At 35.3% G+C, this 27,176-nt stretch overlaps 1 protein-coding gene across 9 annotated transcripts; it reads left to right on the forward strand.

Annotated features, from left to right (window-relative positions):
- The first annotated feature begins 1,343 nt into the window (after window positions 1-1,343).
- On the forward strand, window positions 1,344-26,021 carry LOC136806880 (atrial natriuretic peptide receptor 2-like). 9 transcript variants are annotated; one of them, XM_067063463.1, is made up of 18 exons: window positions 1,372-2,262; window positions 3,325-3,431; window positions 3,953-4,144; window positions 5,044-5,179; window positions 5,613-5,831; window positions 6,296-6,395; window positions 6,737-6,908; window positions 8,685-8,723; window positions 10,308-10,379; window positions 14,263-14,340; window positions 14,625-14,802; window positions 15,919-16,089; window positions 16,680-16,835; window positions 17,109-17,398; window positions 17,791-17,943; window positions 18,393-18,461; window positions 19,015-19,189; window positions 25,221-25,618. In XM_067063463.1, the coding sequence occupies exons 1-18, from the start codon at window positions 1,461-1,463 to the stop codon at window positions 25,517-25,519; spliced, it is 3,408 nt and encodes a 1,135-aa protein (XP_066919564.1). In that variant the 5' UTR covers window positions 1,372-1,460; the 3' UTR covers window positions 25,520-25,618. The 9 variants fall into 9 exon arrangements, with proteins under 9 accessions (XP_066919570.1, XP_066919568.1, XP_066919567.1 ...); XM_067063462.1 differs by lacking the exon at window positions 10,308-10,379 and adding an exon at window positions 10,955-11,029; XM_067063465.1 differs by having other exon boundaries at window positions 6,737-6,881.
- Window positions 26,022-27,176: the final 1,155 nt, after the last annotated feature.

Consider the following 27,176-nt stretch of genomic DNA (forward strand, 5'->3'; position numbering starts at 1 on the left):
GATTTCCAGCAAATCTTTCGTTATACGCCAGGAAGACTAATACAGTGTGTTTGTGAAATGCGATTGACTTTATCTACTTAATACATACCTAATTCATGTTTTCAACGAAACTTTTTGATCATGTTGCTAAAAGTATAACAGCAAAACAACTGCAGAAATGAAATACAGAGATTGAGTTAACGAGTCAAAATATATCACATATGACCTTTAAATTTGGTTCACTTTTGTTTATAAGAAGATGTATTGACTAAACCGAATTATTTATTTTCTTAAGATGTTGCTAAATTATTAGATCAATAACATTAAATGTGTTTAAGGATTTTCGAATGTCAACGATGGCTTATTTTGTCTTTTATAAGCTATAGGTATCTCTAATTTTTAAGTCTGTTTGCATATGTCGGTTAAACTCATATGTATGTCTGGTACAAAACTCGGAAACGATTTAGATTTTCGAGAGCGAATAAAAGTAGACAATAGGAAAGATAAAGCTAAAGGGAAGTATGATGGGATATCGATGTTTCACAATAATATATAGCAGGAATTCAAGATCATTTATTGATTCAGGTATTTCCTAACTTAGTCTGTTTCATAGCATCACATTTGATATGTAGAACAGCAAGGATTCTTAAGATGCAGTTTAAGAACATGAAATTCATTTCTAACACAATTGTTTTAGTCATCTGAGTGTGCTTTCAGAAAGCATATTCATAAAGCATATTTTGGGATATTGCATTGCAGCCGTTTTTAACATAGGAGCTTATGAATAATGCTGAGTTAGATAAATGATGGTTGACGCTCTTACACATTAATTCATTAAGAAAAGATTAAGGTTACAAATATCTTCTTGAGTCAAATTAAGCAAATTCTTGATTAGAAAAAACTGTAAGATCTAAACCAAAGAAGTCAGTCAAAGCTGAGTTCGGTGTTCTTATAACATTGCTTTAGGAAAAAACAGCATGAAATGTATGCTGTTTTATCAAGATTTTATTTGGTTTCTATTTTTATTTGCACTCTGTTCTGATATGAGAATGTTGTATTTGATAAAAATGACTGATGGGGTTAACAATGAAATATAATGTGTTGATGTCTGATGCTTCGTCTGATGATGTTTAGACGGAAATATAATATTTGAACGTGAAATGTTACTGTTTCAATTTTGACATATTTTAACTCCGAACAGATGGACTTTGTCGTGACAATGGTAAGTTAAGGCTGGAACATGGAAAAAGTGTTATGTACAAAGATAGTCACAAGGAAGAGAGAAATGCTATAACAGGACAATATTCTCAGAAGTTTTTGCAATAAAAAATAACGTTATAACTCTTTTTTTCCTTTCTCGTTTTAGATGCAGAAACTATAAAAAGAAAATAAATAGGGGTATTTGGTATACCTGAAATATCAGAAAGTAGCAAATTAAACATTTTCTCAGATGAACTACATTATATAAACATTGTTGAATCATGAATATATATCAACGTTTATTTAGTCGAACTTCTATACAATTTTTCGTGTTACTCTTATCGTGTGAGTTAATATGCCGTTGTACACATGCGAAGCTGTACGCCCGTAGTTTAAATAATGCTAATAATTTGTATAGTGGTAACAACAAAAACAATAACAATAATAATAGTACCGTACTTAATAGGACGATTGTGACTCTCGGCGTCTTCGTGCCGTGGACCGGATCATGGCCGGTCGGAAAGAAGCTAGCGTCAGCAGCCACGGTCGCCATTGATGATATTAATAATGATACAACTTTAATGAAAAATGAGCATTTGCAATTTATTTGGAAGGATGATAAATGCGATGGTGAACAGACTGTCGGTAAAACAGCTGAGCTTTATTATACTTATGAAAACCAAGGGCGGAAGGGCGTTGATGCTTATATTGGACCTTACTGTAGCGAAGGATGTGTCTCGGGCGGATTGTTGGCCGCTTTTTTGGAGAAGCCAATGATCTCTTATAGCTGCTCTAAAGATACGTTATCAAATAAAACCATCTACCCGACGTTCGCGCGTACTAAAACGTTCGTACGCTCGTATCCAAAGATTTTGAGCCGCAAGTTAGTGGCACTAATGAAAAAACATGGTTGGAGTTTAATAACGCTGGTTGTGTCCACGGAGTCCGGATGGCATACGTTTGCACAAGGTGTTTTCACGGAGTTGATGCAACATAATATACAGGTGGCGGATAAATTGACGTATAATAAGAACAAGAATGACTACGAACACGTTCTGAATCTGGCAAAAGATAAGGCGAGAAGTAAGTACATAAATATCATACCTTTTTGGGGAATATTACGTAGTGAGGAGTTCCTCCTCGATTTAATCACTTAGCCAAAGGTTTTGTCACAGACCCGCAGACTGGGGAATATTTCGATCGTAGGCCAGATAATCTAGGACTTTAAGACGGTCTTTTGATTGTTTTCAAGGGTTCCAAGACCAGCCGCCTCGGCTATCTAAGAACTGAATGAAAAACAATGGAATGAACGAGGATTCGAACGAAGAACCAGGTTTGCGGCGCAAATGCCTTAAACTATATAAATGAGTCGTTAATGGATCTTTTTTGGCTCGGGTCGCACAAATATATTCAGTTCAGCAACTTCGAGCTTTGATTAGATGAAGAAAAAAGTACTACAAAGATTTGATCTCGAAAAGTATCAGAGTAGCATTTACTATTATTCAAAACAACACTTAAGTTTATAACGGAGATATCATCTTAAAGTAATCAAATATAGCTACTGAGAAAGCTCCAAATATAGTATTTCGTCGTATACAACTTGGTTAGCTTTTCCGTTTCGACGTTTTTTTGTTATCTGTTTGTAGTTGGATATTAGTCGTTTCTCCCACTTTTAAAAATTCATGTTTAAAAGTTTCATTTGACATTTCAGTCATTACTTTTTAATATAAATAAACACAACCAGTCGCCGTTTGCAGAGAACAATTTCTGTTTCTATAACTTTGACATGATGAATTTACGTTTTTTATTATTGTCCTCCTAAAAGTTTCGTACTTTTCAAAATTTCGCAACTTTCTATCAATAAATTTCTCCCTTTAGATCCTTACATTACAATTCTATGACCCTGACTTCCTTGGTGAATTCGCAGATCTTTAGTCCTTGACTTGCGAATAGTTCCCCGAACGAATCTCAAAAGAAAGAAGCAAATATTGATAAACATTTCCAGAGGAGTTCCAGGCGGGTTCTATTTTCAACATTAGTTGAAAATTTATTGAATAACTTTATTGTTGCCAGTACAATAAAGTTAGTTATTCAAATGTAAAAAGTAATAATAATGTCATGGTTCAATTGTTTTCTTTTGTTTAGTTTTTGCATTGTTGGGCTATCACCCAGAGACGGCAAAACTATTGGTGAAAGCCAGAGAAATGGGGATGTTCAATGGTGAAAATGTTTTCATCACTATGGACTTTGAGGTAAGAAATTCTCATACGTATTTCCTCCATGGAGCTCAAATACTTACAGCCTTTGATTTTCCAAGTCGCGCTTATAAATATATGCAAGCAGGAGCAAAGCGTTCGAGTTTACTAGAGTTACCTGAGTTGATTAAAGTGAGATGGATAAAGCGATTATGTTGATTCACCGCTATTCAATCATTTAGTTTTATTTAATTACTCTCGGTTATTGGCTAAAATTGCTAGTGTAAAGTCATCAAAGATTGCAAAGTAAATCAATACAAAGCTCGTCTATAAGGTCCTAACAATTCATATACTCGCAATGTCAGTCAGGAGGAAAAAACACTTTTTTATTCTGCTGTTGGCAGTTTCATGCCGCTTTGGTGAAAATCTCCAGGCAACTCCATATTCTTATGTTTTCTTCAAATCGTAAATGAATGAATATATTTAGTAACGAATAACAAATTAATATTGAAACACCAGTGTTTGCCAGCTTGGTAGTCTCTTGGACACTGTATTCTTCCTTCCTGACCGTCTAATAGGTCGAATCAAATTGGGAGAAACAAGATTGGCTTGGTGGTTACACCGTAGATGAAGCATTTAATGGTTTCTTGGACATGAGCGTCGAATCACCGGAATCTCTTGGTGATGGAACTTACAAGAAATTCCAAGAACGCGTTCGTGAGAAAATGGCTGAAGATCCTTTTGATTATCAAATGAAACCTGATGAGAAGGTTTGTATGGATTTGCATTCAGAAATTACAGTTTGTGCATCATTTGATTTGGACCCTGCACACGTCTTTTTAAAAGAACAAACTATATAAGAACTTGTTAAGAACAAGTTAAAACATTTTAAGGCTTTGTGGTCTCACAAACACCCTTTTTCTTAGGAAAATGGCCAAAAATACTCAAAATAAGAACATGCTAGAAACATTTTTAGGCTTAAAACTCAAAAAGCTAAGAACATCCGAAGACCTCAAAAACCCTGTATCCTTTCCGGAAAAGAATCAGTACCCTTAATACAGTGCATTTTCCTAAAAGTTCAAAAAATGCATCTTGTTTTTCTTTGGGTCTAATAAAATTTCTAGCAAGGTATTTTCTTTCTGCCGTATCTTGCAATGTATTTTAGCACTATGAAAACACAAACTCATCACCGCATATATCGTCGATTGCCGGCCGGGCGGAAAGGAAATGTACTCTAGATTATATTCTGATTATCATTGTCGTTGAGGCTCATTTTGATTAATGTTGCATTTTTGGGTTAATTGTTTCAAATCAAAGCGCTTTCATTTCAATGGTGTAATTTTGAAAAAACACTATTGTTAAACACCGGTTAAGGAGTTTCTTAAAATCAGTGTTTTTCATTTGTAATTGTGCATAAATCCGATTAATCGCGATAGTCGGGTTCGATTTCCAGATTTGGCTTGCGCTCGCACTTACTAGGATATACTCTTTTAAATTTTATGTTAGGTATATTAAGAAAGGCTGACCACGATAAAGATGTTTGCATAATGGTTCGCTATTCAAAAATGACAATTACCGGAGTTTGCAGCCGTCATTACGGCTGTTTTTTTTTAAATTATTATTTCACAGATTCTGTTAATAATTTTTAAGATTCGTTACATTTTTGTAGGTTCACATAGACGCGGCATTTTTATACGATGCAATATATTTGTATGCTTTGGCTTACAACAAAACGAAAGCTGCAGGTGGCGATCCTTATAATGCAACACAACTCATGAAAAACGTCTTCTCTGCAAACTTCAGAGGTAAGAAAAAGGGCTCAGCAATACATTATAAGACAATTTCCAGACGTCACAGTTCATCGCTCCAAAATGAAAAGGTTCCGAAACACTGTGCAAAAAGTACACACTTATCCAAAAAGTACCTTACCGGAGCGATACGAAACCGTAACGTCTGAAATCCATTCCTTACATGAACATGAGATTCAGCACTCAACCACTTGATAATGTATTCTATATATCAAAATATTAAGTTGATTCTTACCGCTGTCACATGTTTGTCAGTTTTTCTTGATCTCGAATTCATCCAGCCTTCTGCGCTTCCTAAAAATCAAAAAGTAAGACAGTACATAACTGTTGAACTAAATGGGAAAGGTGATAGACTAGCGAAAATCAAATACTTATTTTACTTTTATCTGAAGATTTAAAAACTAGGAATACCCCCATTTTTTCATTTAAGGTAAAACCGGTCAAGTGGTTTTAAAAAAAGGCGATAGAACACCTATCCTTGAAGTTAGGAATTTTCAGAGTGGAAAACCTGTCCATATTTGTACGTTTGGTTTGCAAGAAAATGACGAGTGTACAAACAGTAAAGGCAAAGTGGATATTGTTTGGCCGGGCGGTGTTAAAACTGCACCCTTAGACCGCCCAAAATGTGGATTCAATGGTGAACTGTGTAGTAAGTGTTTTTTAATGCTCTTTTCATAAGATTTTATAAAAGTTTGATGAAGATAGTATAATAATACGACTAATAATAATAATTGTCAAGTTGTTTTGACATTTGTAAGAAATTTTGCTTAATTTTCCGTGAGACAATTTCCCATTTTGAAGAAAAAATCAGAGCAGAAAAAAATGTGGGAAAAAAATCCCAATAAATTGGTTCTTATACCCCATTAAACTGCCTCGTACACGCAAACACAAATAAAAAGGACATCATACTATCCAAGAAACGCGAACGTCGGGTTCAGTTAGCTTGCTCTGAAGTGAACTTCATATGTTTGTGATAAAGTGAGAATTTTTGTCCAACTACATTCACTCAAGAGATTTGGTTGGCAGAGCAGCATATGTATTCCGTCCTTATTAGGACTCGTCAGCACTGCTGCATACCGCATGTATAAATTTTTCACATTTTTTACATTTCAGAACAGGACGAAGACCAGGAAAATACATTGATTCAGATTCTCGCCATAATCTTTGGAATTCTTTTTATTCTGATTGGTTTAATTGTTGTCTTTGTGTACAAGTAAGTTATTGATTGATTGATTGATTGATTGATTGATTGATTGATTTATTGATTGATTGATAATCCTAGTTAGACCACTAAAAGACCCAAGAAATCTTCATCAACCGGAAAAACCGTAGTATATGTTTTTTATAAGCATAACGCATATCCAGGGCTCAAAACTTAAAGCATTGTCATGTGCTGAGCTTCAGTTTACGAAATCTCAACAACTAAATTTACATTAATTCCATAAAATTTACCATATTTAAAATATTTACATAATCACAAAAGCATTAAGCGTATTTTCGGCTAAAAAAAAACAGGTCAAAATCCTAAACTACACTCTCCTTTTCTTTATTTAGACGTCGAAAATACGAGAAAGATTTACTGGGAAAAGGCTTCATTGTCAACTATGATGAGATTGTCAACCAAGGAACATACGGGGGCGGTGGTGGTGGTCACGCCCAACAGAATGGGAAGGTGATGGGCGGTTCCATTTCTTCAAAGGTAGCAGTTATGACAAGTCTTCTTATAGTTAAGTACCGCTTCCATCTAGCTTGATCTAACTAAAAGAAAGGGTTGTCTAAAGAAAATTGGTTCCCTGGACAATTGATTTTCGAAAATTATATCAAATTTGTTGGCTTTTCGTTGACTAATTTTTGCATTTTTATTTTGAAAATTTCTTTTCGGAAAACTAAACATAACCAACCCTTGGAATTCAGATTGGTTGAAATGTTTTAAATAATATTTATTGTAACTGAAAAATTCAAAATAAAAGTGACATGTTTTTGATGACCGAAAAAATTCTGTTGTCCAGGGCAAATTTCCAGCGACACCCCTTAATACTAATTACTAACCCAAAAGAGTTTCTTCTAATAATTTCTTTTACATTTTACACACACTATATTAAACTGAAGTTGATGTCCGGGGGGGGGGGGGGGTACTAGGGCAAAATGGGTTACGGGGATGCTCCGCTGGTCAGGGTACCTTTTTCAACCTCCACGAGTCCCAGGTAGGGTCGCAAAAACACCAAAATAGAAAAATCAGTCCCTCGTAGGGTGCCTTTTTTTTGAAAATTTAGGGGAAAAGTAGAAAATTTTGGAATTTCAGTCCCATTCAGGGTCACTTTTTTCGCAAATTTCGAGTCCCACGTAGGGTCCATTTTTCGAACCTCAGCGGAGCACCCCCGTCGGTCGACAAGGGTAGTACCCCCCCCCCCCGGGGTTGATGTTTTGCACATGTTAATTTGTAATATTTCTTTGTTTATCTTTTTATATGTTTATCTGTTTACATGTTAATCTGTTTGCACTACTTCCTGCTATTTCAAGCCTGGCGCTGAAATTTTCCATATATTTATAACGACATTATTTCCCAACTCGTGCACAATCACAGAAAAATTTAACACGAACAGCTGGAATTTCTAGTACTCAAATCAAAACACCCAGAGTTATGAGTGTGGAAATTCTTCACATAATCATTCCACATAAGATGATGCACACTTTAGTAACACTAGTAACTGCACACTTTTACCAGTAACCAAACATCGGCGAGATTATATATTTGGACATTTGAGGACAGCAGAGTAACCGAAGCGATTAAGAATAACCAGCAGCAAAATCGAGGACGGCAAAAGTTCTCATTTACCGTCCATGATTTTGCGGATCATAACTGCTGGTTGTTTTAAATCGCTTCAGCCATATACATAAACTCGCTGACACACATAAACTCAAAGATGTCATCAAATATACTGACATTGATAATGCACTAACAAAATATTTATAACCCACCTAACATCCATATGACGTTCGATGGATGGACGTTGAAAAAACGTTTGTAAATGACACTGACACTACACTAACAAAATGTGATAATGAATAAGATACTAATCAAATTTGAAAAAAGTTGGACGGAATCTTTCTCCCATTGCATAGTGCTTTTAGCATTTCATGATGTGATTTCACCAGCCAATCATTTATAAATTTTCAAATAAGTAAATACCATGGCGTTCTAAAGTTAAGAATGTCATTTTAAATACAGTCGACTCTCTCTAATTCGATTCTCTATTATTTGAATCTTTCTGTAATTCGAACTAAAATATTGGTTCCCGCAGCTGAAAAGTGTTTTAAATTACTCTCTGCAATATTTCTCTTATTCGAATGACTTTTGACCCCTTGTAGATCGAATTAGAAAGAGTCAAATATACACTTTTCCAATTTTACTTTGTCTTCAGAAATCACATTACATTGTATCAATACTGCACTCGTAAAATAAATTCTTTGTTATATGTATCTCATTTTCACATGTTTTCAGTCACCGAGTTTCAGACACAAATACCGCTCCATGTCACGGGTGAGTTCGCATAACGCACGCACGTGCGCACGAAACGCAAAGCTTGTTTCATTTTGTCCAATGAGATAATAGTCAAAGGTTGGAGGCACATCATTTCAACCTTCGGATTCAAGCAAAAGTGAATTTCACTATTGTCAGATTGACGGATTGATAGAATATAGCGCTTTTCTTGTTTTTGCATTGCGAATTTTCGAACTTTGGCTATAAATATTTTCTTTTAATCTAGCGTTTGTATGAAAACCACGCGGGTCGGCTGCGAAGCTAGCGTAATATATTTGCCTCTAGCCTTTGCCTATTATATCATAGATTTCGTCCACCTGATACAATATTTAAATCCACTTTGATATCCGCAATTCACTCTCGCAAATATATTATTAAAATTTGAATTCTAAATATACGCACTAGACGTACTTTCAGGTGTCTAATAAATACAAGTGCCCCCTGCTAGTAATTGCTCTCAGAAAACCAGATATTTATATCCAGCTCTAAATAGCCTTAGCCTGTAAAAGCAGGTCGCAAAAGTACCATTTCTAACAAATCAGGGTCCTGCGTTTATCAAGGCACCTGTAAATACGTACATTATTACCAAATAGTTTAAATTATATTTTGCACCTTCAAAAGCACATGTAGCACAATGTTGTCATTTTGTCGTTATGTAGTTTTACCACGTCGAACATTCATGTTTAAAGCAAACTGCATAAGGTGCACACAACTATATTCACGGCGTATGAAAGATTACGCCGATTCATAATATTCATGACGTAATGTTTTATACAGAAGCACCAAAAACAGCCCGGGCGTTTCTAGTTTTGTTGTCAACGTCATGAATATTATGAACCACATCATATTCACGACGTATGAAAGATTACGTTATTCACAGGAAGAAAATCTTTTGGGTTTGCATGTAAAAGAAAATACAACGGTACATAACTTCCAACAAAAAGACCGCATGCTGCTACTTTTGCCTCCTTAGAGATTCTGATGCCTATTAAAGAGGTTTTCAAACCGAATATTTATAACAGTTGAATTCAAGTAAAATCAGCAAAAACTGTTAAGACCGGTCTCCACTTGCGCGCTCTGCGATCTCACTTTCTCGAGTAAAGCTTCCACGCTATTGGTCAAAAAGAAAAATGATGCAATTCCATTGGCGCGATCTGACGCAACGATTGAAAGAATTTCGAGCGCCCGCTACATTTTTATGACGTAATCTTTTTTCTAAGAAAAAAGGATTGAAGCCAAACGGTGCGATCGCAGTGCGCGTAAGTGGAGACCGGCCTTAATGCAAATCGCTTATTATTAAGTCATACTTTCAAATCACTCAATTTTAGAGCAGCTGTCGAACAATTGAATTAATGGTCTATGGGGCTTGCCTAGAAAAAAAGGGAACCCCCCCCCCTAGACGAGAATTTTTTGACTTTTTCAGTTTTCCCCTGAAATTTAACCCTTGAATCTGGCGATTCTCTTGATTTATGTAAAAACGAAACCTCTAGGTGCTACTCTCAACAACCGAAAACGGGTGGACTTTTTCTGCACTACCCCCCCCCCCATCATATTGCAAATTCATATGTGAATGATTGATTTTAGATTGATGCTTACTCAATGACCAGTTGTGCTGATAGTATTTACTATGAACGTATGAATACAGCTTCTTACGGTGTACGTGAGTTTTATATGAAAAAGTAAAAGGAAAAAGAAAATAATGCACGAAAAATGGAGAAAAGCAACTGCCGTAAGTTGGTCCAATGTCGACATCCCTCTTCTAATTTCGACACCCTTAAGAGATAGGAATAATAGGAAGGTAAAAAGTAAAAAGCTTTTGTCTATCAGTGATCCCGACTGATAGACAAAAGCTTTTTACTCCCTGACCGCTAAGCAAAAAATCATCATCCATCAGCGATTCCAACCTTCATATTATATCTCTAAAGAATATAAAGAATGTCGAAATTAGAAGAGAGATGTCGACATTAGACCAACTGATTCTTGCCATATGCGTAAGTCAAGATGACTTCATATGTTCTATCGGAAACACCCGAAAAAGCCGGACTTTAACAACCTTGTTTCTATTTCCAGTAACAGAAAGGGGTCAAATCCCGGCTTTTTTCGGGTGTTTTCGTTAGAAAAATGACTGTTATTTCTTATGCTCCATTTTTCGTACATTTGTTTTTCTTTTTTCTTTTTCTCCTAGAAAAGATACTTGTATCCAATGTTTTCTCATTATTTTCCCTTTTTAGCTGCCAGATACATATTCAGTTCAAAGCGATACAGAGAGTATGATGGAAAGAAGCCAATTTATCGTGAGTTATCGAGTAAGTCATCTACCCATCCATCCATCATGTAACCAGACACACGAAATTCACCCACCACACAGTTCCATTTTTTTATACATCTCATCTTCTCATACAAATTCCATTACATTTGCATGATTTTCATTCACTTTCCTTTTTCATCAGTTACACGCTTTTTCATAAGTACAGTTTTATGAGAACATGAGGCTCAATTTTAACAAAATTAGACAAAACTAGACCTCAAATTTATAATATTGTTACCCAAATCTTGATTTTAAGCCTTTTTCATCCAATAAGTAAAGAGCGTAAGCAATTTGAAAATCACAAAACAAAACAAGCGGAATATAATCAAATACACGTTTTTTATGAGAACATTCAGAAATTTTTAAGTCTTTGGATGTTCTTAACTTTTTCAGTTTTAAGCCTGACAATATGTTCTTTAAATGTTCTTGACTAGTAACTTGTTCTTAATATTTTGGCCATCAAAGCTTTATGTTTTTATGTAGTTTGTTCTTATAAAAAAGTGTATGTGCATATGGAAAAGCGTGTTTCTTTTGAAAAAAAAATCCAATGATTGGTATTTTTTATTATATGTTTACACTGCACCATAAAACTAACCCCATTTTATTCTTTTTCTTATTATATATTTTTTGATATTGCATGTGAGCATGAATGCATGAAATATTATACCAATCAGCCTCTTTTTTACTTAAAGTTGGCTGTATTATCAGGCTATGCTATAAAGCCATCATAATTTAGAATTGGGCTCTTCGAGATGGAAAAATTCGTTCAATGATCTACCTGGGCTTGTTTTATCCCTGAGCCTTAGCAAGAATTAAATCTACCCCCTGAATAGGCTACGTCATAATCTTCCTTCGTTTCTTCGTACGAGTAAGGCCTAAAAGCCTGGAGCTGGCTATTGTGTAGACTATCCCCTAGACTTTTGAAATTCATCTTTGGACATTACAAATTCACCCATGGATGTTTTTCAGATACTCCTAGAAACCCCCTGTGAACGTTTTATTATTTCAAGATGAGCCTATTCTACCATCCCTTTCATCAACTTTCATATATCGAAATGCATGAGTCAACCATATCGAGTCATTCAAAATTTTATAAGAAGGACCCATTAGAGTTTTTAACATTTTGAAATTTATGGTATCTATGATCACACATAAAGTAAGGTTGTCCAACCATATGTTACTGACAATAGATCTCAAACTAAATCAACGCCTTTTAATAAACGTATCGGTTTGTCTTTCGACGAAATTATGTTCATTGGCTGAGGGTTTCGTTGATTTTTTATGGAGTTTTACAACAAAATAATCATTTTTTTCCCAAAAGGTCCTTTTTTCGCTCTTTTGAGAGGTCTCATACAAACTTAAAATCATCAATTGAAAATGGGTAACCTTCACGGCACTTGGGTCTTAATTCACGCCATTGCATCAAAATCAAATTTGCACATACATTATCATGCATGCAACCCTAGAGATTTGGAATATAAAACTGGACAAGTTCTACTATGCCTACAAAACCCATACAAAAAAAAACATGTAATTGCAAAATCCTACAGTTGTCTGCAGATTGTCAACTCAAAACTAGGTTATTCTAAAAAAGCTTGAGAATTCGTATACGATCAATGCGCCTGGATTTTCGACTAACTTTTGGATATGCCTGGTTTGTTTTTTTACCACCGAGCTTGTGGGGATGGGTACTAGGGTCGGGGTATGTGCGGGCGGGATCTCCGAAAACCAACCCTTAGAGAGACACAGTTTTTAGTGAAAAGTGCCCCTTAGAGAGACAAAATTTCCTGAAAATCGCGATTTTTGTAACCCTTAGACTTTGGAAGGTGAAAAACGACCCTTATCGTCCGCACATACCAAGCACCCATTTTCGCCTTAGTACCCCCTGACCTGTGGCATATAACCCCTCTCTTGTTATCTCTTTCTCCAGCACAAAAAATCTTTTTCGATCTAATTTTTCCCGGGGTTTTATCGCAGCCGCAAGTTATTTTTCATCACCATATATTCAATAGGCTTACATCAAACTCAGAGTGGGCTTGAGCTTTGTCCATGTTATCAATATTCCAAACCTCTTAACAGATGGCTTTACACGTATAACTTTGATATAGTAAAAAATAAACCTTTCCCGAGCTAAAATTTCACTTTTGAATGAGCTTGAGAGAGGCTTTGAAATTCATACATACAAAAACACTGTGGCTTGTTTCCTTCATCCTCCATATACATTCGAAATTTATGATTTCCATGACGTAATGTTTTATACGGGAACTCCTAAAAGAAGACCGGGTGTTTGGCACTAATTTTGAATCCAAACAATAGAACGAGTGGAAACGCCCAGTTTATTTTGAGTGCTTCCGTATGAAACATTATATCATGAATATCACGAATGCTTAAATCGGAATAATTTTTCGCAAGATTTTTGACATTATTTATAGCCGGAACGAATCTAGCGAATTACCCTGAGATAGCTAACGCAAAATTAAATCCACGTGAAAATTGTCTTATTGTGTTTTCCGCTCAGATATTCAAAGCCATTGTTGAACTGGGCACAATCTTATTAGCAACAGTAAATCTACAAAGAATTATTTTTCAATTTTGGTTCGCGAAATTAAACTTTGCGAAAATTTATCCGATTAAAGTAGGCAGAAACGAGGGAAAGGGTACTAGCTTGTTAGTAGAATCTATACTTTACAACTTTGAAATGCTATACTGTAAAAGGATCCTCTTCCTGTCGCGTGGGACCTTTTGTATACTTCGGTTATAAGCCCGTAGAAAATTCATCCTCGATAGCGATAGTTTGAAAAACAATGTTTTTCTAAGGATTCGCTTTGTAAGGTAAGTAAATCATACTCTTTTTGTTAGCAATACACGCTTTTTTTATAAGAACACGAGTCTGGAAATTGGCCAAAACCTAAGAACAAATTAAGAACAATCTGAGCCTCAGATTTCAGAAATTACTAAGAAAGTACTGATTATAACACATTTTAACCAATTTTTAACCAATTTTTTTGTTTTTAAGTTAAAGAACACTAAACTTGAAAATCTCAAAAATAAAAAATTAGGAACAGCCCAGCCTGAGCAAAGATTTGCTAATTCTTATTATAAAAAAGCGTGTAATGAGATGATTAAAGGTTTCAATATATATACCGGTTAGATGAGATACACAAACCTTAACGAAAAATTCTTAGCCTGCTCGTAAACTTTTTCCTCATCTTCTTTTTTGCCAAAAAACAGGGTCAACACGTGATGATTAAAAAATTGAACAAGACCACAAGTAATGTGAACAGAGAAAATCTACTCGAATTTAAACAGGTAAAATTGCAAGTATAAAACCCACAGATTTTTTCAATGCATAATGGGGATGCCTCCTAAATGTATACCCAGATTGTTGTATCGTGATTAAAGGTATTGTTTTTCTTGCTTGAAAAAGGTTGAAGATTCCTCTCTAGCTCCTTCGGGGCTTCAAACTCAATGGTATGTCTCCCCTTGAAATGATGAAATCTTATTGGTTGAAAATTACATATATCACATGACTATCATATGGTCAAGAATGAGTAATTTTTAAACATAAACATGAATTCTTTTTCTCTGATTAGATCCGTGAGATCCACCACGTTAATGTTTGCCAAGTTGTTGGCGTCTGTGTTCAATGTCCAAACGTTTGTATTCTAACGCAATACTGTTCCAAAGGAAGCTTACAAGACGTCCTACAGAATAGCGATATCCGTTTGGACTGGATGTTCAAAATGTCTTTCGCTACAGATATCGCTTCAGGTAAGGTTTTATCATTAGTATGATCCATTTGTTTTGTATAAAATCTCTCTCATGAAAGCTTTTCCAGTTGTTCTTTACAGGAGAAAACAAACTTAAAACCACGACTTGCGCCGTGAAGGCTATGAAACAAGGTCCTTCACAAAAGTATATATTTAAAGAAAATGTAAAATATTACTTACGCATGGTTGTATTGAAGAAATATGAAGCATCGTACGAAATTACAAACAATCAATTCCAATGCAACATTGCCATTCTTTTAAAATGAACCACCAACATACAAAACAACAAACCAGCATTTTTCAATCATTTAGTTTTTTTAGTTTTTAGTAAATCTTAGAGTCTAAAACGAAAATAAAAGTTCACATATTATTGTTAGCAAATTATTTGACATATTCCAGGAGGGTCTAAAGTTTAGACCATTGAGTTTGAAGCCGTGAAACTCTTGGATAGGAAAAACGTGAAAACAATGCAAGTACTAGATTCAATCTGCAATTCCAAAAGCGACGCAAATCTTAAGGTTCGGGCTTAAGGTTTCACTTTTTTGCTTGGGAAAGGATGAAGATTCCTCTCTAGCCATTCGGGCTTTAACCTCAATTGTCTCAATGGTTTAGACAGTAGAAAGTTACTCCTAAACAAGAAAAGTGGAATTTCAACAGTAAATTTTAATTTCATTATAAAAATAATTTCTAGGGTTTTGCAGGAACCCCCCCCCAAAAAAAAATCAGATTTGTGAAGTGTTGGACTTAAATAAATGTAGTGTATATCCAATGGTTGTCCCAAACGCACACAAAATCCATAGCTCTCTCCCAATAGACCTTTTCATAAATTACGTCACGAACATCACTTGCCTCGTTTTGAAATTATTGCCATGGTGATTAACTCCCAGCGAATTTACTTATAAGTACTTTCTATTCATAAAAAATCATTTAATGTCTCAAGGGGTATGATCACCATGGAAATTGTTTGAATAGGAGGCATTTGATGTTCGTGACATAATTTATGAAAAGGTCCATTATAATCAAAACCGATTGATCGTCATTAGCCCGATGCAGTTAATTATTCATTTTGTACATCAGGGCGTACGAGTTATAGTAAAATATTCATTTTGTACAACAGGGGCGTATGAGTTGCACAGGAACGGTATCATCCATGGTCGATTGCATTCCAACAATTGTGTCATCGACAACCGATGGGTCTGCAAAATTACTGATTATGGGATGGACAAATTCAAACAAACACATCACAATAACAACCAAGAAGATGAAACAGAATATCAAAAATATCGAAGTAAGTGAAATTTCTTTATTCCAAAACGATAGACCTTTTCATTAATTAGGTCACGAGAAGTTTTATCATAAAATTCATTTTCATACACTTCAAAAAGAACAAGCTGTATTGAGTGACTATCCATGATATTCACGACGGAATTTTTTGTACGGGAGCACTCAAAAAAGCCCAGACGTTTGCCACTAGTTTTATTTGTTCAAATTCAAAATTAGTGACAAACATCCGGTCTTATTTGGGTGTTTCCGTTTACAACATTACGTCATGAATATCACGAAGCTTAGCTATCTAAATATTTCATTTTTCAATCTGTTCTAAAAAATTGGGCATTAGTTTTGATACGTTTGCAATTTATAAAGGGAAATGAGACATGAATAATCATGAACAATTAAAAGTAATACGTCGTTGGAAGAATATTTCTGAGTGGAAAAGTCAAAAGGAGACAACAAAACTTACGTTATCAAAAGACTTGAAAATGGCCAATTATAATTGATTCCCTCTACATTCAAATCATCGGTCAAGATCGAGTAACATCTATCAGGTCATTGAAATACTCTTAACAACACTAATTTCGTTTTCTTTTGCTTTTCCAGAACTGTTATGGCAGGCACCCGAGCTTTTGAAGTCCACTTCATCTGATGATAAAGATGGTAAAACCAAGGAAGGAGATATTTACAGTTTTGGAATCATTTTATCGGAGATATTGACCAGAGAAGATCCTTATTATGATTATGAGATGGAACCTAAAGGTTGGTTGTTAAATATATAGCTACATCTTTTGGTAGACCTGTACCATTCGAATCTTTCTAAAATTCGAGCTTAAACAATGAATAACTAATTACAGAAAAACAATTTCGTCCCATAAAGATCCAGAGAATATATATAACCCTTAAACTGTTTTTTCAGTAGAACAAATTTCAAATAATTTCAAAGACTAACTGCCTTAAAAAAAAAGGAAAACTATGAACATTCTTAGCGTTGAAATACATTGATTAACAAAATTTTTGCTTCTTTCTAACTAGACATTATCAAAAATGTGCGTGCACGCCATGAACCCCCCTTCCGCCCAAAAGTCAATGAAGCAGATTGCGAAGATAACAGATATTGCGCCCTCATGAAATCCTGTTGGACTGATTGTCCTTCTCAACGTCCTAACTTCGAAAATGTCAAAGGGCGTTTGAAAAGAATGTCAGGCGGACGAACAGGAAACCTTATGGATAACATGATTGAAATGATGGGCCGGTATACTGATAATTTAGAGGATTTAGTTGAAGAACGAACGCAACAATTAGCAGCTGAAAAAGCTAAAACGGTAAGAAAGATCTTTGATGTTTTCGTTATTTTATAGCCCCTGATGCAGGTCGACTTTTCTTTAGCACATTTTCTTTATAAGTAACCAGGTTGCTAAGACTTGAGACCTTAAATTAGCCGATTTTTATTCAACAAAGTAAAGTTTTAGATGACCTAACATGGCAAACTACAGACTTGAGCAAATGGTGTGAATCAGTGGTCGAAGGAAATTTTTCAAAAAATGAGTTAGAATGCTAAGCATGACCCGAAAATTGGAGCTACTCAAGGTTTCGAGAAACCGAAAAAATATCATCATCATAGCCTAGCGGAGACACACAAAGAACTTGAAATGTTTTTAGAAAATCGAGGCAAAAGTTAGACTTTTATCAACTTCCTAAACATTTTATTTGATAGGATGAACTGCTATACAAGATGTTACCGAAAACGATTGCAGAACAATTAAAGATGGGGGAACAAGTAACGGCAGAGACATTTGAATCTGTCACTATCTTTTTCTCTGATATCGTTGGATTTACATCTCTGGCTGGTGCAAGTACTCCTATGCAGGTTGGTTCAAAATGTTCATCTCATTCGAGTGAGAAAGGGAAGGTGGTCCAAGATTCTATAACTTGTTGCATTTATTTAGAAGTGTTGAAAATTTTACGTGGACAGCCCAATAATCTAGGACTTTCCTTCGTTTGCACAGGTTCTAAGGCTAGAAAAGTCGGTAATCTATGAACTGAACGGAACATTGGAATGAGCGGGGATTCGAACCAGTAACCCTTGGTCTTTGACGCTGACGCCCTAGACTATTCGGATATCACGTGCTGGTGGGCCATGTTTAAAGTGAAAAAAGGTTTTCAAAATATTAGAATATACACGTATATTAGTTACATTAAACAGTCCCAAGAGAGAATTTGGGAAAGGTGCCCCATAACAGTAACTGATTCACACACTAAGCCGGCGCTAGTATTTAGGGTTTTCACTAATTTTCCCTTTACCATTTTTCCTTTCAGGTTGTTGACTTGTTGAATGATTTGTATACTTGTTTTGACAAATGCATTGATAATTATGATGTTTATAAGGTAAGAAGAATCTAATTTATTGAAATAAAATACAAATATGCAAATTTAATTTGCGGATCTAAGCTTAGAAACCCGAGTGTAACCCTATTATTATCATGCTTTTTGGGGGTTCCTAAAGGTTTTTACAAAAGTGACTAAGTCCCCTTTACAATATCTCTATAAGTCTACAAAGGGATACTTTCATGTCCCAAAAATATATCCTTTATATCATTAAAACCTTTCTTATGCTTACTGTACTGTGATCTTGCTTCTACCAGGACTGAGAAACTAGGGTTTCAAAAAATAAGATCTTCAAAAAGACGTTATCAAAAATCTGTCAAATTTCTAAAAATCAAATACAAATAGCCGAAGGAAAAAGTTTCTTTATCCTTCAATATTATATAAATGAACATAATTAAAAACATAGTTTTCTTGAGGAAACTAGGCATGAGGTCCTTCAAATTTTGCAGAGTTTTGTTGAATTTTGAAACCGGAAAAGCCTCTTTTTATACCTACCTGAGAAGGAAGTTCGTCTGAAACGGAAGAACTGAAAAACACCGTATTTCATTTGCAGGTGGAGACTATAGGTGATGCTTACATGGTGGTGTCCGGCTTACCACAACGAAATGGTTTCAAACACGCTGGTGAGATCGCCACAATGTCGCTTGACCTTTTACATCATACCAAAACATTCAGAATCCGACATCTACCCGAAAAATTCCTTCAACTCAGAATCGGGATACATTCAGGTGAGTTTTGGGTGATTATTAGCCCCATCTTTGGTCCCCTTACTTTTCTGCAGACCATGCTCGTGTACATTAGAACAACTTTAAACAGACCAAATCAAATCATAAAAACTGTTTTTCTCCCCAATTAAAAAACGTTTTATAGGTGAAATTTTTCTTCATCGCCCAACAATGGTGGGCGATATTTTTTCCAAAATATTTGACCCCCAACTCCAAATGGCTCGCCGGGGCTCATATTTTGTGTTTTCCAACGGCACAAGCTGACCCAAAAATCAAACTGACTCCACTCTCTATATGTATTTAAAGAAACACTCCTTATAGGCCTTTTCATAAATTACGTCACGAACATCACTTTCCTCGTATTCAAACAATTACCATGGTGACTATGTCCCTTGAGACATCAAATGATTTTTTTATAAATAGAAAGAAGTTTTAACAAATTAACTATGGCAATAATATACAGGTACGAGCCGGGAAGTATCTTATCCATTTGGTGGACTAACTTTCTTGGGGTTTTTCTTGTTCCTTATGGTAATAAGAATATTTTAAGCTTCTGGGCCACCTGGATTTCTCACCCGGATATCCATAATGGCGGATTTTTGGTCATGTGACCCCTGTAGGCAAAACTGAAAATTTTTCCAACCCAAATATAGGCTTATCATATATCAATCGATCGGAAATTTGATACTGATTAATTTTGAGATACAAAGTTGGGTCTGAAAATTTTCCTATCTCGGGATATAAATCACTTTCGTTTTCTCAGGTTTGGCTGCAGTTGTAGGCGGGCTTTCATTGAGTGATGCAATTCTTTTAGTCATATCTCAAGAAATATGCTTTTAAACATATCAAAACTTTATGTGCTCTTAGAAAAGGCATTACAAATTGTTTTTGCAAATTTTCAATAAGTTTGCAGTAAAAATGTGTATTTTACAGACCAGAGTACAATTTCCGTACCTTACCCTTTTCTTTCAAAATTGGCCTTTTTGTCTGAAATGAATGAGTGAAATGATTCTTAATAAGGTTTAGAGCCACTCGATTCTTTATATTATACTCAGAGAGGCACTTGGGGAATATATAAGGGCTAAATGTGTCTTGTCTTCACTTTATAAGCATGTTTTTTTGGTAAGATTTGATCCCAAAAACGGTGAAATTTCCAAGTTATTATTCAAACATTTGACAAAGTCTCTCATTGTATCTCGACATTAAAGAAAGTTGAACCTTATTCCTTAGTTTGACACATGCAAAGAATTAAGAATACATTTAAATTGTTGTGTGCTTTTTACAGACCAGAATTAAGTGCTTCTAAGTGGTTATATTGCCCTAAAATGTTTAGACTTACCACGGAAAAACCCGAGCTGGAGAATTTTACTAAGTATAATCCGTCAAAATCCTCTAATTCCTATATCTTTATTATTCATGCATGTAACGAGAAATTTGTGTAGCCTGTCTTTGAGACTTCGAGAAGTGCTTAAAACTTCCTGAACTGCGTAGCTACCAAAGCATAGAATTTTGATGAAATTAGTCTGGCTTTGAGCTCACTAAGCCTGGATAACCTTGTATGCGCGAGACGTCAGACTTTGAATTATTTTCCTAAAAAAGAACAAAGCCCGAAAGTTTTTATTTCTTGCATGGTTGCTAGACACTAGCACAGATTTGTCGCACAGTCGCTTAACGGCCTGTAGAGTTTCTGTCCACCCAACGACCCTCACGTGGTATGGGTTAGTCCTAGAAAAGTAGCATTTACTTTTCATTAAGTGAAACACAACACCGAGTTGGAGTTAGTCCTGATCTCCTAGACGACGGTCAATACTTGGTACACTACTGCGCCTTCACATGGGATGAATCATAACTGGACGTCTATCTTCCATTGTGTCTTTGAAGTGAGCTTCGTTGTCACCTGTATTTTAAAATTGGTATAAAAAATCCGACAATATTCCGTCACAATGCTATTTCTTTGAATTACAGGTAAAATGATTGATAGATAGCTTGATAGCTTGAAAATCTATACTTTAATCGTAGAAATTTTAGCGAGACTAATTTTAGCGTATATTAACGAGTCACGAAAATCCTGATTTTTTTTGGATTTATTTTAGCGAATCACGTTTCAAAAAATTTCGCGTGGATAAATCTTAGCGAATACTCGTCTGACAAAAATTTTGCGTAGATTAATTTTGGCGAGGGCAATGATTTTGGAGAAAAAATCAATGCATGAAATGTTTCCCTGAAAAAGGTTTCATCCTTTTCAATGCATTCACGTGTATTTGTAACACATTTCTTGACTGAGACCGGATAAAGTTGGAAATTTACGCCCCCATCCCCGGTTACCGGTTTTTGAAAAAAAAAATGAAAGAACTGAATTACATACTGAATTTATTTTAGCGTATCAGCTTTTTGAAAAATTTCGCGCGGATAAATTTCAGCGATCTGTCGATTCGGCGTGTTTTAGCGAGAATTATTTTAGCAAAAATAGGGAAAACTTGCTAATTTAACGCTAAAATTCGTCTCGCTAAAATTTATACGATTAAAGTATATTAATACGCTAAAACGTGTGTGTTTACAACGTTTTGTAAAACGTTTTTGAAAATCTAACAAAGCTCTACAAAGCCTCCTCTTCATGACGTTGAACTTTTTTCTCCTTTCTTTTATAAAATCAAAATCTTATCATCTATCCGCAGCTATCTTTCTTCCATTAAGGTTTTTTAGATGTATAACGATTTGCTGGGTTGGGACACGGAGCGTGCGACGCTGCGCATACGGCTAGTTACTCTTAAGTCACAAAATGATCATTTTCAATTTTTTTATACGCTGAAATGGAGAATTTCAACTGTGTGTATACTTTTGACTTGAAAAAAAAAGTATACCAAAGTTGAGAGCCTGTGTCATAAGAATATCACAATTTGAATCCTATACTCTCGATCCTATATACTCAATATTATTTTCATATTTTTGAGTCAAAATTTAGAAATATTAGTTGGAGTTTTGACAAATGACGATGATTTCGCATCTGATATCTTTGTTATGATATAGATAAAAGACTTGAGAAGAGTAGAACAACAGAGCCTTTTGTCGAAGTTTTGACGTTGTTAGCAAGGTATTCCCAAGGTAGATCATCAAAATCTATTGTTTCATTCTATGTTTTAACGAGGCGGCTACGAAGGTAGCAGTGCTTTCTACGAAGGTAGCAGTGCTTTCTACGAAGGTAGCAGTGCTTTCTACGAAGGTAGCAGTGCTTTCTACGAAAATACGAAGGAGAAGGATGTCCAGTCGTTTATATGTTTATGTTCTGATGAAGCCACAGAAACCAGATGATTAAAAATAAAACCTTAAAACCTCATGAGGGGAAAGGAAAATGGAATCACTATCAGCAAGCCATGTCCGAAACAAATAAGAATTTTAAAATCAAGATTTCTTAATATTATACTTAGATTTTTGTGAGAAAACGAGGATGATTTTGACATATAGCTTAAGAGGAAAAGGGAAGCATTATTTTATGTGGCAATAACTTCTTGAAAGCGCTTTTAGTTAAAATTCCTGTCTGACTTCTTCAACTAGCTGAAGGTGTTGTGTTGCATTCATGTACTTAAAGCGACTATACAATGATGCATTGGACCATTATACGCCTCTTATAATTGTAACAGTAACCAGCATAGCCCCAAGCAGGTTCACAAATATACCTCTATCACTAGGTTTCCATTACAATGGACTAGGCTTATCGCCTCTAGAAGCCATATTATGCCGAAGTTTTGTGGCCCTACACAGACAACACAGATTCTAAGCCCTCTAAATCTCGTTACATATGCATGAATAATAAAGATAAAGGAATTAGCGCATTTTGACGGACTAAACTCAGTAAGTTTGGGTATTTCTGTAGTAATCCAAAGTGTTTTAGGACAAGACAAGCTCCTAGAAGCACTTAAGTCTGGTCTGTAAAATACACACTGTAACGATTTACATTATTCATAATTCTTTGCATTATTCAATCTAAAGAACAGAAGGTTCTCGTTTAATGTTAAAATGCAATGAGAGAATTTTTCATTAATTGTTTGGAAATTTCACCGTTTTTGGGATCATGTCTTACCGTAAATCATACTTATAAAGTGCTGACCGGACACATTTAGCCCTTTTGTTGCTAAGTACCCCTCTGAGTGAGATTTACGAAGAAGTGATTGGCTCTAAACCCTATGGGAAACATTTCACTCATTCATTTCAGAGAAAAAGGCCAATTTTGAGAGAAAGGGATCTTTTTTCGACGGTAAGGAAATTGTACTCTGGTCTGTAAAATACACATTTTTACTGAAAACTTATTGAAAATTTGCAAAAACAATTTTTAATGCCTTTTCTAGGAGCACATAAAGTTTTGATTTGTTTAAAAGCATATTTCTTGAGATATGACTAAAAGAATTGCCTCACTCCATGAAAACCGGCCTACAACTGCAGCCAAACCTGAGAAAACGAAAGTGATTTATATCCCGAGATGGGAAAATTTTCAGACCCAACTTTGTATCTCAAAATTAATCAGTATCAAATTTCCGATCGATTGATATATGATAAGCCTATATTTGGGTTGGAAAAATTTTCAGTTTTGCCTACAGGGGTCACATGACCAAAAATCCGCCATTATGGATACCCGGGTGAGAAATCCAGGTGGCCCAGAAGCTTAAAATATTCTTATTACCATAAGGAACAAGAAAAACCCCAAGAAAGTTAGTCCACCAAATGGATAAGATACTTCCCGGCTCGTACCTGTATATAATTTCAAGACGAGGCAAGTGATGTTCTTGACGTAATTTATGAAAAGGTCTATTGGTAGACCATTTCATAAATTGAGTCACGAGCAACGATTACCTCGTTTTCAAAATATTGCAACGGTAATTGATTCCAAGAGGATTCCATAAGAAGTTTACTTTATTAATAAAAGTAACACTTGAAGACTGTAGGGATTCAATTACCTTGGTCCAAGGAACTTGAATAAATAGAGAAGGAATAACATGTCGTTTGTTTTGCGGCATGGTTCTTTGAAGTATGCGTGTTTCCTCCCCAGACTCTTTTTTGCGTACCGAGTGTGAGCCGACAATAAAAAACCATTTCACAAGAATTTCAACCGACAATTAGTCCGTCTTTACAGTAGCATTGCTTCCTTAATTTCAAACCTTATCTCAAACTATGAATCGGCTAGTAATCGTCTATCCTTTAGCTAACATTTGTATAAAAAATTTCGTGTTGAACCTTTGTAAAACAGCTACAAATCGAGCTTAAATATGAGGCCTGTTATTTTTTTATGTTTTTCAGGGGTTGAACGAAAGACCTCATATCTTATTTTGTAAATTTGTTTATGAAAACCCTGACGGATATGTTATTTGGGAAGGGTTTATCTATCAAATTTTGTAAAAATTATAATCAGGAACTGAGGATTTCCATTTTTACAAGAGTTTTTATCAGCACAAACTCTCGTTTACTCACAGAAAACAGATTTTGCTATCCTCTCTTTTGTACTCAAAACATTTGAAAAATGTTCGTTAGATCTCTCTTTGTTATTTTGCACTAAACAATGAATGTTTATACAACCGACTACAAATTACGTAAATCAAACAAGATTCGGTACAAAAGATATCTTTTGAAACCACTTTTCTCTTTTGTTATCTATTTGAAAAGCTTTTTCGAGTAATGACTTAAAGACATTGGCGCGTGCCAAGATCTTTTTTAACAATACAACTACCTGCAAAATAACACGCTTGTTTTAGGGTTATATGTGCAAAACGAGAAACTTGTAATTCATTCTCTATTTATTCAAGTTCCTTGCTTGGTCATGGTTTTAAACCGAGGAAGTCTTTGCACTCAAAATGATTTATGATTTATGTCTTTCTAATGTCTCTTCAAAAAATTTGATAGCCAATTTTTTTTCACTGTTCCACATAATGTTTCTTCGATTGAATGAGCTGCGATTGTGCGGTCTGTAAGCTGAATTTTGCCTCCTAAACAGCGCTAATAATATTATCAATCAAACAAAGTTTTAAATTTCTTATTTCATTTACAGGCTCTTGTGTGGCCGGTGTGGTCGGCCTAAAAATGCCAAGGTACTGTCTGTTCGGTGATACTGTCAATTATGCTAGTCGTATGGAATCAAGTGGTCTGGCGTTACGAGTTCACATTAGTCCTGAATGCAAGGAGTTACTGGACCAATTAGGTGGCTATCAGCTCATAGACCGTGGCCCAACCAACATGAAAGGGAAAGGTACTATAAACACCTATTTCCTAGGAGGAAAACAGGGCTTTGATAAATCTCTTCCAGATCTTACCAACGCCGCTGGTCTTGATCAGCACGTATTCAAATGAAAGAGATAGGAGGAGTTAGAGTCGCCAAAACCAACGAGATACGAGGCAATCGAGGCCTAGAGTAAGGATGACAAAATGGCGGATGTAGCTACAAGGAGATCAGAGAAACTGCCATTATGAAGATCGCAACTATCGAGGTCATCGGCCCATATTGAAGGGGTTTAGGTCCAATTTTAAATGATGTAGACCAACACCCTGCAAATTGTCGCTGTGTAGTACATATAACACTACACAAGCGCTTTTGAAGAAAGAATAAAGTTCGAGGCTTTTCTAAAAGTCATTATTTATACCAAGTTACCGACTGTACTTGTGACAAACATTATTAACACTTTCCATGGATAAAGTGGAGCAGAACTGACAGTACTACTCACTGTAGAAACCTAAGGATAAGTAATCAGCAAACTTCTAAAGTTCTTTTTAAGGTGCGTTCAATAGTTGGAAAAAAAGTATATTTGGAAAAGATAAGACTCAAAGGTCATAATTAGATGGTTCGAGATTTTTTGCCTGAAGAAACCCTCTGTATTTTTAAGTAAAATCGCCAAGTATTTTTGTCTAACTAATTATTCTAAAGTCGCGAGATTTCAAAATTTAAAATTTCTGAAAATGGGTTCTTACACGGTTCTTACGTTTTTTACTAAAAATCAAAAACTTGTGACTTAATTATCTCGACTTTTATTTATGTATTTAGGCCAAAATATTTGAGTTTTGCTCAGGACAATTGAAGGATTCCACATGCCAAATATCCCAAACCACTTGATTATCTCTTAAAAAAGTCTACAAGATATATTTGAAAAAATGTCAATCTTGATGATGTTTTAAGAAATGTCATAAAAATCTACTTTTCAAAATTTATCAACAATTCAACTATAGAGCGAAAAGCCTTTAAAAGAATTTTACACCAAACAGAAATTATTTGTGAGAATATAAGACGTAAGACGTACTTGCATGGACAATAAATGCACTGAAAATTATGGAAATGATAAAAAGAACACTTTGGCTTTTATGTCACACATTTGTGTTATAAACACCGTTGTCAACTACACTAGAATTTGTATTATATTGTAGTCATTTTAAAAGAAAAAGTATTAAAGATTTTCGTAATTTTTATCTTGTGTATTTAACCTCTGACCTATATACAGACCTCTACAAAACCATGGATAGTAGTAGCTTGCCAAAAATTTTCGAATTTATGTATCTGTGTGTTAGACAGAGACAGTTAGCTACTGAAGTGATAAACGTGAGATACTCTGGTACAGAGTAAGAGTAAGCAAGCTAACGTATAAAATTCAACAGCATTTATTTTTCATACCTGATTATTTGTACATGGCTTTTTTTAGCGTATAAGACTCCCTTTTTGGTGCGTTTCGTAAGACTGAAACGATTTGGAATACCGTTGGATTGATTTACACGTCCTCAGTCAATCAGGATCTAGCCAAATCAAAAGCTAACCGTCTCCGTCGCACAAAAACACACATACAGTAGACTCCCAGTTATTCGAACCTGGTGGGAAAATGTTTTGCAGTTATTTGAACTCCCGGTTATTCGAAGTAAATTCTCAACCCCCTTGGAGCTTCGAATAACCGAGAGTCTACTGTACTTAAACTCGCTAGTGGTCGCTTTAAGGGGGGAATCGTGCAGAGGGTTGCCCCCAATAATC

Source organism: Clytia hemisphaerica, unplaced genomic scaffold (assembly GCF_902728285.1).
Source record: "Clytia hemisphaerica strain Z4C2 unplaced genomic scaffold, Clytia hemisphaerica genome assembly, whole genome shotgun sequence".
Classification (NCBI taxonomy): Eukaryota; Metazoa; Cnidaria; class Hydrozoa; order Leptothecata; family Clytiidae; genus Clytia; species Clytia hemisphaerica.